The sequence below is a fragment of the Agrilus planipennis genome, unplaced genomic scaffold, assembly GCF_000699045.2.
Source record: "Agrilus planipennis isolate EAB-ADULT unplaced genomic scaffold, Apla_2.0 scaffold88, whole genome shotgun sequence".
Classification (NCBI taxonomy): Eukaryota; Metazoa; Arthropoda; class Insecta; order Coleoptera; family Buprestidae; genus Agrilus; species Agrilus planipennis.
This window is the reverse complement of record NW_020438872.1, coordinates 95,724-110,113: the sequence shown is the minus strand read 5'-3', so window position 1 is coordinate 110,113 and position 14,390 is coordinate 95,724. Positions and strand designations below refer to the sequence as shown.

Below are 14,390 nucleotides of genomic sequence, written 5' to 3'. Positions count from 1 at the left end.
TTGGAAATTAAAAATGTCAGAAAAGAAATTTATAGGTGCTAGGTCTTTCGGCTGATGTATACCAAATAGAAATCCTCAAATATTATATATCACTAACAATAAAATATAAAATATAAATAATACCTAAAGAGAAGGTTACTCCGGTATGTTTGACCTATTATTTATCTGTTGTCAACACATTCTGATTATTTTTTCATTAACGAATAATAATTACAAGGACTGAAAATAAAAATACATTGTCTCACTCTCAATCTGTGATTTATTAAAAAATAGACTTGTTTTTCCTATGACGTCCGAAATAATGAGTATTTAAGGGTTGGAATGTAATTTTATTTTCAACTTGTAATTACTTTTCGTTACAGTATGACAGTCCATTCGCAGCAATGGTCAGAGTGTTGAAACATACCCAGTACCTATCTACCTACCTACTCTTAACATATACTTTTCTGTGTGGAGCACCCTGTATTTATGTTGCACAAATATCTTTGCATCTTCTATGAAAATACATAATATCAATAGGAACAATTACTTTAACCTACGTATATAAACCATTGAAATTGCCCGAGGACATTTGAATGTAAAAAAATTCTTTTGCCTTTGGGTTAACAAGCCACCGTCAGGACCTTGATGCTGTGCATACAATAATTTGTTAGTGTAAAGGGATTCAACCTGATACTATCAGTATCGCGTTACATTTCTTTCTAAGATAAGCATTAGAAAAGCAGGATTAAAATTACATATGCACCACCTTTTGTCTACTGTTGTACGGTGGATGTACAATTCACCCTCTCTACCCAACCTATGTATATGCCAACGTTATTATCTCCTTCGGAAAATACAGTTACCTCGCAAATATAGTAGCTACCTACTTACTGAATTAAACTTTATTGTAACTGCCAAGTATTATTTGGTGAACGAATGAGAAGTTGGGGCTTTGTACCTAAATTACGTATGATGTAATTAGTACTTGGATTTTAAAGTTAATGAAATTGGCGCTTCAAAGGATAAAGCACACACTTTGAGTAAGGGTTTTGGGCTTAGGGTTTGCCCGAGTCTGAATATTAATATGTTGCGATACCTAAGTAGATAATATATTAATATTTCTTTGCAAATACGTATAGACATATTTATGATATTTCTCACATGTTATTATGAACGAAATAGGATAGGGTACATGTGTGTGTATTAACTATATCGTGTACGTACCTAAACGATGACAATTGCAGAACAGATGTAAATGGGGAGGTATTGTAGAGTAAATAAGTGCAATAACATTTATCTACTTATAAGAAGATCGCTCTTAAAATTTGGTGCATAGAAAATCGTGGGTAGGTAGGTACCTATAAAAAAAAATGCTTAAAACTGATTGTTTCTCTTCTACCTGATCGAAGATGAATAAGGAGTAAAAGGGTAGGTAGGCAATAGCTTGGGGACAGAGCATCTTACCCCTCTTTTCAACTTATACATATGCGTAGTTTTGAGCCGGAATGTCATCACTCATCCTCAATCATTGTGCTACCGAAACCCCTGCAACATCTCCGTGTGCCATTTTTCTTAAACAAATTTACTCCCATTGTATTCATCACCGTTCTGTTTCCAGGATCAAAATTTACATATTTTATGTATACATATGTATACTTTCGCACTAGGTATATATATATATATGTAGCTATCGGTACGATTTACAATTCAGACATTCTTAGTCCAATATTGCAGTCAGATAAAAATAACACCAAGTTGAGAGTTTTAATTAATTAAATTTGGAGGAGATTTCAATGCTGCAGAGATACGAATATTACACACTAAAAAAATTTTCAAAAAAATTGAATTTTGTGCAATTCTTAACCATCACGAACCTCTAATTCTTAGAAAGTAGAAGTCAACCACCTACTCGAGTATTATTTCCTAATAAGGAGTAGATAAATGCAATGTCTCACGCCGGAGGGATTGTTGCGTTTTCGTCCTTGAAATCGGGGAAAAACCTGGAGGTAGTAATTAACCGTCTTATCTGAGACAGATAGATAATGTTTAAGTATTTTCGTGTGTAGAATTCACAAGGCCCTTCTGTGCCACATGCCGGCCAGTGGTGTACTTTTTAATGGAACTGGGGTGGTTGGTGGGGGCGCGAGGAACAAAAAGTGTAGTAGTTTTAATTGCATGTGACGAAAAGATGTAATTAATAGGTTGCAATTTGGTTTCCAGAGCAAACACTTCGCAAGCCGGAGGCATCCTCACATCACAGCTCAAAGCAGCCAATGGTTTGGTGAGTGGGGCAGGACTGGAACTGTCAACTCCGCCTCTGAGTAGCGCCTCTGGAAGTAACGGCGGCGGCGGCGGCCAGCTATGTTCACAAGACATTCAGGGACTGTTTGTTAACCAACACGTCGGATACGCTTCTACCGTGACGTCCTCAGGTGGCGGTGGCAACCTGCAGATAGTTAAGCGCGAACCTGAAGATCTCAGTCACCACCGCAAAAGTAGCTCCGTCTCGCCGGGACTCGACGGTGGATCCATAATCGTGAGCAAACCCAGACATAAGGTGAATTAAAGTTAAATGGTCATTTTTCTTCTCTAATCGAAATCGATGGTTCTTTGAGAACGTATAAGCACTCGCAGAAGTTTATCTGTTACTCGAGTAATATTTTTCTCGATTTTATTCTGAAATGAAAATGTAAACTACTTAGCCATTTCAGAATTTCAGTATCTGTAAATACGGCCGGAGAATATATTATTAATTTGGTCTGGCTTTTTTGTGTTGTCACTGAAAGGGCAGCACTGAACCAAACATATTTACATACTTGTTTTCAAACTTTTATCAAACTTCTACAATACAGTGAAATCATATAACAAAACAGGAAACCTATGAATCTATTACAGGTAGTATTGGTATCATCTGCAACTACCGAACCAGGCAGTCTGGTGGTGGACGTAAATTCGATAAAAGATGAAAGTCGATTGAATTCACCTCAACACGGTTCCCGTTCGGTAAACGGAACCCCCACATCGACTCATAGCAGTTTGCTCGCAGACGGTTCGAATAATGGTCCTGTAGAATTCGTTTCGTCGGATGGCATCAAGCAAGCAATGTACGGAACTCAAATTTTCACATCGATAAGCGGTGGCCATGGCGAAAGTAGTTCGCCGTCCCCAGGACCCTATGGAGATAACGGTGTGTCGTATTCGACCCACGGCACCTCGGCTACTTACTCCAGTCGCACGGTACCATCGGCAACTCTCTCGGCGGATCCTTATTATCGGGAATACTTTACAACAGTCACGTCCGCTGCCGGTACTTCTGAACCCATTTACTCAACACAGCTACGACAAGGCCAAATTAGCACTTACGGAGAAGAAGCATCCGGCAGCAGTTCTACAAACAGTTTCGTTGAGCGATACGTTCGTCAATCTAGTGCCTATCACAGTAAAGGTGTCATAGCTGCTGCAACTGCTGCAGGACTTACGGTCGACTTGCCCAGCCCCGATAGTGGTATCGGTACCGATGCCATTACACCCAGAGATCAAAATACAATACAACAGGTAACTTCCCCTTCATTCTTCCCAAGTATCCCAGAAATATTCCAACTTGACTTTTCATTCGTTTTGTTTCAGTCTTTCGACTACCCAGAACTGTGCCAAACTAATTCCTCGAGCCTCTTAGATCCCTTATCTCTAAGTCAGAGATGTGTAGTGACAACTGCTCAATCTCCAGTATCTCAACAAAGCAGTCGGAGTCGTCCATGGCATGATTTCGGTCGCCAAAACGACGCTGACAAAATTCAAATCCCAAAAATGTAAGTTTCCCTCGTAATTTGGAATACTGGTAACACATTCTGTTATTTGTTATATGAAAACTGAAGAGCATTTTTCCGACTTTACAGATTCTCTCCTTATGGTTTTAAGTATTTCTTAGAAACGCCTATTTCAACGTCTCAAAGGCGCGAAGACGACAGAATAACTTACATAAATAAGGGCCAGTTTTATGGAATAACACTAGAATACATTCCGGAGCCTGATAAGCAATTAAAATTGCAAACAGTCAAAGTAAGCAACACCATTAAATTAAATTAAACGAAGTAATTAATAAGTATTACCATTACCGAGTCTTTAAAATTTTTACGAAAAAATGCACGTCTTGTGACTGATGTATTACTACTACTTGAATTAAAAGAGGAAAATTTAAAAAAGAATTGTTACTTTCAGAGTATTGTTATGCTGATGTTCAGGGAAGAAAAGAGCCCTGAGGATGAGATCAAGGCGTGGCAATTTTGGCATGGACGGCAGCATTCCATTAAACAACGAATTCTAGATGCAGGTGAATTATTTATTGATGTTAAATAAATTTTATTGTATTCTGTTATTTCCTTGTTTATTTTCTATAACTGGGTATCACTAATGTTGCTAATATTACAAATATTCTGACGTATTTATTTTATGTTACGCTGCATAGAAATTGGATGAAGGTAATCCAAAACTTACGATTAATAAAAAATTAATAGCAATTTATTGTAAGATTATTTTGTTTAACGTTTGTTTTATTTTTGTAGATACCAAAAATAGTGTGGGTCTTGTTAGCGGTATTGAAGAAGTCGCCCACAATGCCATAGCTGTCTATTGGAATCCCTTAGAGAGTCCTGCAAAGGTATTTTATATTTTATTTGAATATATCTTTGTAAAAATGCTAACTTCTAATGTTTTTTTTTTCAGATAAACGTTGCTGTACAGTGTCTAAGTACTGACTTTAGCAGCCAAAAAGGTGTAAAAGGTCTACCTTTACATTTACAAATTGACACATACGAAGATCCTAGGGAACCGACTGTTAGTCATCGAGGCTACTGTCAAATAAAAGTCTTCTGTGATAAAGTAATTAATGCTGTTTAATTTGTTGGTATTTTTTGTATTGAAACGTGTTTTTATAGGGGGCGGAACGTAAGACAAGGGACGAGGAGAGGAGGGCAGCAAAACGTAAGATGACTGCAACTGGTAGGAAAAAATTGGATGAATTGTATCATCCAGTTTGTGACCGTTCCGAATTTTATTCTATGAGTGATCTAACAAAACCTCCTGTTTTATTTACACCTGCAGAAGATATAGATAAGGTACAGTTATTTTCATAGCTTTATCTATCAATAACATTTTATCAGTCAAATTGTTTTCTTTGTTATGTTTAGCTAACGTCGATGGAACTTCAAGGGTTTTATGCTCATGATACAGATAGTTCCCTAAGTGGTCCTACAGATCATATCAAATCAGGATCTCCCTTCCTTTTGCACACTGCAACGAAACCTCCGTCAACACCAACGTTAAAATTCCACAATCATTTCCCTCCTGACTCAGATAAAAAGGATAGTCTTTTAGATGGCAGCCTTAATACTGATGGAAATCTATTCTCTCCACCCCCTAAACGTGCCAAAATATTAAGTAGCGGACCTAGTAGTACAGGACCTCCACCCCTTAACGAACGAGTTATGCTGTATGTTCGTCAAGATTCTGAAGATATTTACACGCCACTGCATGTGGTCCCGCCATCAACTCAGGGCCTTTTAAATGCAGTAAGTATATTATAATAACGCTTTTAGCTTCTGCTTAACATGCATGGAGTTTGGACGTACTGGGCTTTTTATACATTATTCCATTTCGTCAAATAACAAATTAACTAGCATGTTGAGTAGACCTATTGCTCATTCGGTTTCTTAAAAAATTCGAAATATATTTCATCCTATTCATATTTTCAAATACGTTTGGAAAGTTTATTTTTGCGTTAACTACCTAATAAGTTGCACATTTATGTATTTTCGTCTTATTACTTGAACGAAATAGGCCTACTGCAGACATAATTAAAAGATCAGTTCACTTTTACTAGCTCCACAGTACGTTTAATAATAATATTAAAAGCTCAGTACTTGTTCAAAATCTTCATAAAAATTAAGAAAGACAGAAAATATGTTTGATTCTGAAATTAATTCTGTTTTCCTTATTTTGCAGATTGAGAATAAGTACAAAATTTCTGCTTCAAGCATAAATAACTTGTATCGCAAAAACAAAAAAGGGTAAGTTAATAAAAGTATTGGAGTAGTTAAGGAAGTGAACTGCATTTATTGCTAGCAAATAGTAGTTTATAACTAACTATACATTTCATTAGCATTTATTTTATTGCATGTACTACCTTTATTTCGTTTCATTTAGCCTCTATTAACTTTTACCTTTTGCCTTTCTTGCTTATTTAAAGATGTTGATGCTATTTTTAAGTCATTATCATTAATCACTAAAATCAAGGGATCCATATAAATATTTCATCGCTTGAATTAATTTCCATAATGAACGTTTTTTCTTTTTTTTTTTATAATAAAACATGTACTATTCGAATAGTACTGTGCCCTATAATAAAAAATTGGCACATTTGATGGAACACGTTGAATTTCTTTTATTTTGTTGTATATGCTTATTTAATTAAAATTCTAAAGATTACGATAAACAATTTTATTAATAAGAAATTTGTGTACTTAGGATTACAGCCAGAATTGATGATGATATGGTGGCTTATTATTGCAATGAAGACTTGTTTTTGTTAGAGCTGAAGGCCGTAGATGACAATTTGTTTGATATTACGTTCGTAGAACTAAATGATCATTAATTTGACCGTTTACAACGATATTATGTTTACGTACTCATTTCATACTTGTTGTGATTGTTTTTAAGCTGACTAGTGTTAAGAAAAAATTGTAATTGTAGATTTTTATATCCTATTTATAGTTTTTAAAGATGTTATGTTTTTTAGAGCCATTTTGGTCACCTTTAAAGTTACTCGGTCAATGTTATACTTTAATATTATTTTGCTAGGTATCTATCTATCTATCTATCTATCTATATAAATATGTATTGTATACATATACATTGTTAAAGTATATGTTAAAAAGTACCTTCGATGTCCCACACCTTGCCGGCAATTTTTTATTTAATGTAATTACATAAGAAAATTCCAATGAATAGTTTGTAATTTTTTCACTTTGCTCATAAACTGATAATCACAATCAGCAGCGTAACCGTAATGCTGAAATGGTCACCAATGATCTCAAAATTTTGTTTAAACGCGATTTAAACAGAAACTGGAATGTACAGAAAAGAAAACCTTATTTTACGAATATAAGGGAGGGGTGAAATGGGTCGACACATACTGTAAATATAAAGACAATAGAAGTGTTTGTTAAGCAATTAATGTATATATACCTAGGTGATTTTCATGTCAGATGTAATTAAAAATTAATGTTGTCAGATACAATTATGTATGGCTGTTATCAGCTTATACAGTCAAAAGTACTTCTCTCCAAACGTTCAAATCATTTTGGCAGCAGGATCATTCATTCGTTTATTAAAATCAAGATACAGTAATATTCGTTAAATTAAACTTACTAAACGATGTTAAAAAAAAAAAAAACTTCTGATACGCTATTATCGTTGAAAAGTGTTTAAGGTATTATGTATACTTTTATGTTTTCTGGTTGCTTTACTTTGTTGTAAATTATTGTGAACAGCCGATCAAAAAGTATGTAATGATTCTATAATTTTTTTCAGCGTTGCATAACCCTGTTGAACAAGAGTAATACAAGAACATAACGAAATTTGTACCTGACTTACGCTTTACGTTTTATTTTTCACAAGGGAATTTTCAGTGTCATTCTAATTAGCCATATTTTCAATTTTTTTTAGAGTGAACGGCAATTCCAGAATCTTATATTAATTAATTAGAAAAGAATTTTCTTTTCTTGTTATGAACACTTTTGTAATTAGAAAGACAACTGTTGGTTTAATCTGAAATTACTTTGTGTTATATGTGCGAATGCTGCAACTTATTTTGATGGAAACATTTTTAGCTTAAGTATTTTTATATGAAGTATAAAATAGCTCTCTAATATCTAATGGTTAGATATGTTTACATCTACCTGCATATGTATTTTGTGCCTTTGTACGCGACTTTTCGTTGAATCTTTGCCAATAATTTTAATGATAATAATCGCAATACTATTTAAGAAACTTCTGTAGCTATCTTAAGATCGAATAAACTTTTATATTATATGAAAATGTTATGTTTTCGAATGAAATGTTCTTCCTAAAGCGTCACACTACTTTATTAAAAAAGCAATTGTCACAACTCTTCTTATTCTAAATATCACAGAAATAGGGAAGAAAATAGGAACATCGGTTTATTGATTATATATGATTATTTATAACGAGCTTGCATGTGAGGATGGAGGTCACCAGTTTTTCAAAGACGTCTTTCCATCTGCAAGTTCCGTCATATCCAACAGTTTCACTTTAATGTATAGGTTTCTTCTTATAAGAGCAAATGATGAAATTCAGAAAATTTAATTTTTTATTACTATTTCAAAGTACTTATCTTGCCTTAAATATAAAATATTTCTTCGTTTGTACCAATTTAAAAGTCGTAGCTATCTGAAACATACTTGTTCAAAATAACAGAAAGATATAATAAGGATGTGTTTTGCATATGTTTAGACATTAGGAAAGGATACGTAGGAATGTTCATATAGAAACATCTAAAACACATCAAATCCCAATTAATTCAAAAGATGTTTTAGACATATTGTGAGGGTTGTTGGTAATCATGTTCCTCTTTCCTAAAACATTCTAATGGTGTGATAAATAACCATAAGAAAATATACATATAATGTGACCTAATCCACTAATAAATAAATATTAATTATTTATAAATGTATCTATAAAAAAGAAAATGAGAATCGTTCGTTTTCAGAAACGTAAAACATTTCTGATATAAAATGCCTATAAATAGTCACGTTCTCCCTTACATTTCGATAACCGAAAATGCCGAAACAAAATATAATGGTAAGTCTCAATTTTCACTGTGGGAACTTGTAGTATTTCGATTACGTATGTACAAATATTAATATTGTAGGTAATTAAGTTGATGGGACAGTATTATCTCTATTGGAAATATTGTAGACCTGTATCCTTCAGGAAAAGTGTATAAAAGCGAGGGGACTGTTGTCCAAAATATGCAATAACCCTTAACGAATCGAGACTTGGAACAACAGAACCACGACAAAATAAGAGGAAGTTGTAAGGAAGTAATCAAAAACCACAAATAAACAACAACGTTTAAACGAGGAAAACTTCAATCGCGAATTTAAAACAATTTGTGTGATCGTGTTTGTGTAAATTAATTGGCATTTTTTCTCTTCTGAAGCAGGAAGAGAAAGAAATAAAAGGAAGAAATGATGGCCCACGAAAACCTGAAAAAGAAAAATAAAAAAGAAAGTTAGCAATGTTGTTTAAAAAATTATTTTGTTGGATGTAATACGTTTCACTTACCGTGACATGCTGAAAGAAAACAAAAGATAGATTAGTAAAAGATCAAAAAATTAATATATATTGTAAAAACTCATTTATAGACAGTACTTACTTCTTTACCTGTATTTCAAGGAATTATTGAATTTATATCGTAGTATTCATTTTAAAGTAAATGTACAATGTAACGTAAAGTTAATTAAATCTCAGGTTTTTAAACTTAACATGATGTAAGTTGTAAATTAATCTCGTCAATAAAAAGTGTTTGTCTTTATTAAGACATTGTAAATGTGACATTGGTGGCAGCAATTGGGGTACGAATGCCTATGACCAAATATTTATAATTGCAAATTTAAAAACTTAAGAATAAATGAGCAAATAATTAACAGTTAATTACCTATATAATATTTAGTTCATTTAAAAAAATTAACTGTACCGCATATTTTGTAGCAAAAAATTTAATAAATAATTAATTAACAGGACTAAATCTAGCAAATTAAAGGGTGAAACTGCGAAGTTTGATTATGTAAAGAAATAAATAAAAAATTTGCTAGATTTAGTCCTATTAATTTATATTAGGGGAAGAAGTACTCATTTATTTATTTACAAAATTATAAAAAATTAATACCTAATATGACTTTAATATTTCTACTGCCTTTTTAAAAATTTATTATTCAGAGTGGTATTATGTATTAATAAATAAAAAAGAAGAAGTAATACCACATAAAATTGAATGAGTTAATCCAATTACTAAGTTACTTTTGCAATTTTCTGTTTAGAATATTCGTTAGCGTAATTTAATAAGATAAATCATTTATGTAATTTGGCCCCATATTTGATCCGATTTGCTAGCCACCACTTATGCCAGGCGATTAACGCGAACAATGAGTATAACACAACTATACGCTGAAAAGTTATACCAATTTGTTTAACTCAGTACACTTAGTTGTACACTAGCTGGAAAAAAATCAAATAGACCCAATGAGTGGCAAGCATAAATACATATAAACAAATTACAACATGTACATGGTGTATATGTGGAACAACAAAACCCAAAGGACAGTGTGGACAAAACAGCCTGTGTTGTAATCGTAATTTCTCTGTCTTAAAACCTATCACATCAAAAACAACAACTAATAAAGTGTAAAGGACCTAAAACAGCATTTATTATCATAGAGCCCAAATTGCAATTAAAAGTAGACGTCACAGGCACAGCACCTGATTCGTCTGTCCCTAATACGATAACAATTGATAATGGAACGCCAGTGGATCCCATTAATACACTAAATTACAGTTTGTAATTTACCTTAATGGGTGGAACCACCAAATTAGCCCCAAATTAATAAAAATTAAAATAGAAATATAAAAACCTGCCACTCAGATCTATTTGAAACAATATTCATTAGCGACTTACTTTGAGGCGTCGGCTAGACCACCATGGGGTTCACCGAAACCTTAAACCGTCCAGCGTCGGATGTCCAGGGCTGAGGGCGCAGGGACCTCGACCTCTCTAGACTGAGTGGCGGGGGGTAGGCGGGTGGTGGGAGACCATCAACCAAACCGTTCTATAACCAACAATCACATACACTTTATTTTATTACCGACCGCGAACGCCACTAACTTTTCGCGAAAATAAAGCTATTAAAAGGCCCAAGCACAAACGATCGAATAATAAATATTTAATATACATGGATGAATCTGAAACAAAAAACAACAGTACATTAGTACTTTTGAAAATATGCAACAAATAAAGTCAAATTTAAGTACTTGCATCCAATCCAAGTAAAAAAATGATTTCATGATGTGACCATTATATATCTTGTAATCCATGTCCACTGAGGCCGTTGGTCTAAGATAAGGGTGACTTTCAGATATGTCTAAAAATTTATGACTACAAAAGCAATTCATTTATCAAATTTAAACCATCATACCTTTTGGTTTAATCCACTCAGTCTTTGCCGGTCAAATAGTTCTGTTCTCATCATAAAAACTTGCTGTTCCCTTCAAAATTCAGTTCCTTCTGTTAGAACGGTCTAGGAAATGTGAATGATCAGAAGAATAAAGGGTCCTAAACATAACATTAATTTGTCAATATCTAACAACAATTTTCTGCAAAATATTACCAAAATGTGTTAATTCGCGTCAAAATCTGGTAAAAATTGGTTAGTTTTGACTAACTAAGTCAAAACGAATGAACTCTAACTCGAACAATTTAAAAAATACCGTGTGGTTAACTATGAGAAGGTAGCTACTAACAGAAATACAAGGAAAAAAGTAATTTCCGAAAAAATCTACCTACACACTGTAATCAGAAACACTTATTGATAATGTTTCCACAACTGCATTAGTTTCAACAAAAGTACTTACACAATAATTATTAATTTTCTACTGAAAAAGTTTAAGAACGCGACCATTGTTATTTGTAAAGGACTAAAACATGGCGTACACTAACGCCAACTATAGGCGGCGTCTATAAGTTCTTTCACAACCTAAATAATTTCTTTTCCGAAATAAAATAAGTTACAGAATGATATCTTGTTTTACATGAAAATTTATGAAAACGACGTTTATTATAGACAATTAGTATATATCAGATAATGTTAGCGTTCTTTTTTAAAAAAATCGTTTAAGAGTACAAGGTTGCCTTGAGCGAGTAAGTACTATCGAAAATACTAAGAAAAAAATTAATTGCTAGAAAAATCTATATGTACACCATAATCAGTAAAGTTTATTGATACGATATCGACAATTGCATGACTCCTAGCAATAATTTTTACCTAATTTTTCTTACCTACAACTGCATGGGTTTGTGCCAGGACCAGAGTTAATCGTAAAATGGCTGACGCATGACGTCAACTACAAACTTTGTTATTTCTAAGCCCTCTTAGTTATATGTATCGTCGCTTATTAAGTAAACAAATTAATGTTTTGAATTCCTATCATTTAATATTTTCTAGTCAGTAATGACACTATATTATTTTAACATTATATAAGTTCTTTTCCAAGTACTGTATAAACGCAAAAATGTCTTGGGAATAAATGTAATACAATTGCTTATCAAAAAGGAATAATACATTTTTCCTCTTATACATAAGTTTTCTATTGCATTACTAGCAAACATGTTTAGACCTGTGCCCTTTTACCATAAAATATTTCTAAAAGATTGAAACGAGCATATTACTAGACGAGGAAATACTCGACCAGCCAATTAAAGACGACCACGGAAAATTGAATTGAATGAAATTGAATCCGGCTTTGTTAATGCAGTTGGACCTTAAAATATCTACATATGTAATTAGTATAGTTTTGTCGTGTATTTTATTTCAGTATTACAATAAATAATAGGCTATTCGTATTTTGTCATTCGTTTGTTATTGTGATTTTGTTTTAGAGTATTTAATTATAGGAAGTAATCATTTGTAACGTATATAAATTGAGTTCAACGAGCTTTGCTTTTTTATTTGCACATTAATTAAAAATTACTGAAAAATTTTCGTTTGTAAAAAATGCAATGAACAATGGCTGAACTATTTAAAAAATTCAAGAGCCCCGTAATAATAACTGACGTGCTATATTATATCTCGATGATATCTCGTATCTATGATGATAACGATAACCTAGAAAAAAGTGGTCTTAATGTTATAAATAATACACTACTTTTTTGTTATTAGTTAATCAGATATAATATTAAAAAAAAGACAATAAAAACAGACTGTGTTAATTTATTAGTTACCTTACAATATTGTGAAAGTGTTGGGTTAATAAATATAATTAACTTTTTTTTTGAGTACATTAAGTTGTCAATATCGTAACCTTATTTGATCGTTAAAATTTGTTTTTGTGTCACGTTCCATCACAAATCACAGTGTTTTATGAGAATTATTTATGCTAATTAATGTTAGAAAATTTGTAAATAGCATTTACAGAATGGCTCCTAAAGTAGTCTTCGTTTTGGGAGGTCCTGGTGCAGGAAAGGGTACACAGTGCCAAAATATTGTTAAGGTACAAATTTCTGCAATTAATTTAGTTTTGTATTTATCAAAATATAATTTAGGAATATGGTTTTGTTCACTTGTCAGCTGGTGATTTATTAAGAGAAGAACGTTCAAAGCCTGAATCAGAATATGGGGAATTAATAGAGGCTTACATCAAAGAAGGAAAAATTGTACCTGTTGACATTACATGTAGTTTATTAGAACGAGCAATGACTAATTCTGAAAAGGATATGTTTCTTATTGATGGTTTTCCAAGGAATAAGGATAATTTAGATGGTTGGAACAGAAGATGTGCAAACAAAGTGCAGCTGCTGTTTGTCTTACATTTTGATTGCCCCCTTGAAATATGTGTAGAGAGATGCCTGAATAGGGGAGCAGCTGGAAGTGCTAGAATTGATGATAATATAGAATCATTAAAGAAAAGAGTAAATACATTCATAAATGAAACTAAACCTGTTATCGATTACTATAAAACACAAAACTTGGTTAAAGAAATTGATGGATCACGTCCTAAAGAAGAAGTGTTTAAGGACATAAGAAAAGCCTTTGATGATATTAAAGCAATGGGAGATATATAAAGTAATCATAATAAAAATTAATGATGTGTAGTACATACAAATTTTTATCACTAGATATGCATTTTTATTTAATTAATTTAGCACATATCATCTGTTTGAACATTCCAGTATAAATTCATGTCATAATTCTTCTAGAAGCTTAGCAAATGATGAATACTTAATTATAATAGTGACTAAACTCTGTGCAAATTTAAAAAGTCGTGAGTTTTATTTGTACAGAAAATATGTTGTATTTTTTTGTTAAATATATTCATATATTAAGGAGTTATTATAAATCAAAGATGAATAGTGTTGTATAAATAAAGTTATGACAATATTTTACTCTACTTCTTTATTATAAATCATATTAAAATTGACTATGAATATACAGTTGGCTAAAAATTTCAGACAAGATGATACGATAAAGTAACATAAAAATCCCAACATGTAAATCAAAAGTGATCCTTATAAATGTTATTTAAACAAATACTTCGGTTAAATTTTCAAAAAAGTAATT

The 14,390-nt window shown here is 32.5% G+C and overlaps 2 protein-coding genes and 1 long non-coding RNA gene across 5 annotated transcripts in view; 2 read left to right on the top strand and 1 right to left on the bottom strand.

Moving 5' to 3' along the window:
- The window catches only part of LOC108743120 (protein grainyhead), a 42,254-nt gene extending 34,184 nt beyond the window's left edge, over positions 1 to 8,070 (top strand). Inside the window, exons 4-14 of one of the 2 annotated variants that reach the window (XM_025978482.1) lie at positions 2,203 to 2,539; positions 2,878 to 3,537; positions 3,610 to 3,791; positions 3,879 to 4,041; positions 4,201 to 4,312; positions 4,545 to 4,639; positions 4,705 to 4,860; positions 4,917 to 5,096; positions 5,169 to 5,549; positions 5,983 to 6,047; positions 6,505 to 8,070. In XM_025978482.1, the coding sequence (XP_025834267.1) occupies positions 2,203 to 2,539; positions 2,878 to 3,537; positions 3,610 to 3,791; positions 3,879 to 4,041; positions 4,201 to 4,312; positions 4,545 to 4,639; positions 4,705 to 4,860; positions 4,917 to 5,096; positions 5,169 to 5,549; positions 5,983 to 6,047; positions 6,505 to 6,631 (2,458 nt within the window). In that variant the 3' untranslated portion in view covers positions 6,632 to 8,070. The remainder of the gene's footprint in view (positions 1 to 2,202; positions 2,540 to 2,877; positions 3,538 to 3,609; positions 3,792 to 3,878; positions 4,042 to 4,200; positions 4,313 to 4,544; positions 4,640 to 4,704; positions 4,861 to 4,916; positions 5,097 to 5,168; positions 5,550 to 5,982; positions 6,048 to 6,504) is intronic. The other variant, XM_025978485.1, reaches the window with a different exon arrangement.
- A 3,070-nt stretch (positions 8,071 to 11,140) lies between these two features.
- LOC108743106 lies at positions 11,141 to 12,145 on the bottom strand. Its single transcript, XR_001938769.1, has 3 exons — positions 12,113 to 12,145; positions 11,253 to 11,389; positions 11,141 to 11,198 (listed from the first exon to the last, which is right to left on the bottom strand). It is a non-coding gene; the product is annotated as an uncharacterized LOC108743106 (long non-coding RNA).
- Positions 12,146 to 12,916: 771 nt separating this feature from the next.
- The window catches only part of LOC108743104 (UMP-CMP kinase), a 4,474-nt gene continuing 3,000 nt past the window's right edge, over positions 12,917 to 14,390 (top strand). Inside the window, exons 1-2 of one of the 2 annotated variants that reach the window (XM_025978793.1) lie at positions 12,917 to 13,323; positions 13,376 to 13,403. In XM_025978793.1, coding sequence (XP_025834578.1) covers positions 13,207 to 13,323; positions 13,376 to 13,403 — 145 coding nt within the window. In that variant the 5' untranslated portion in view covers positions 12,917 to 13,206. The remainder of the gene's footprint in view (positions 13,324 to 13,375; positions 13,404 to 14,390) is intronic. The other variant, XM_025978794.1, reaches the window with a different exon arrangement.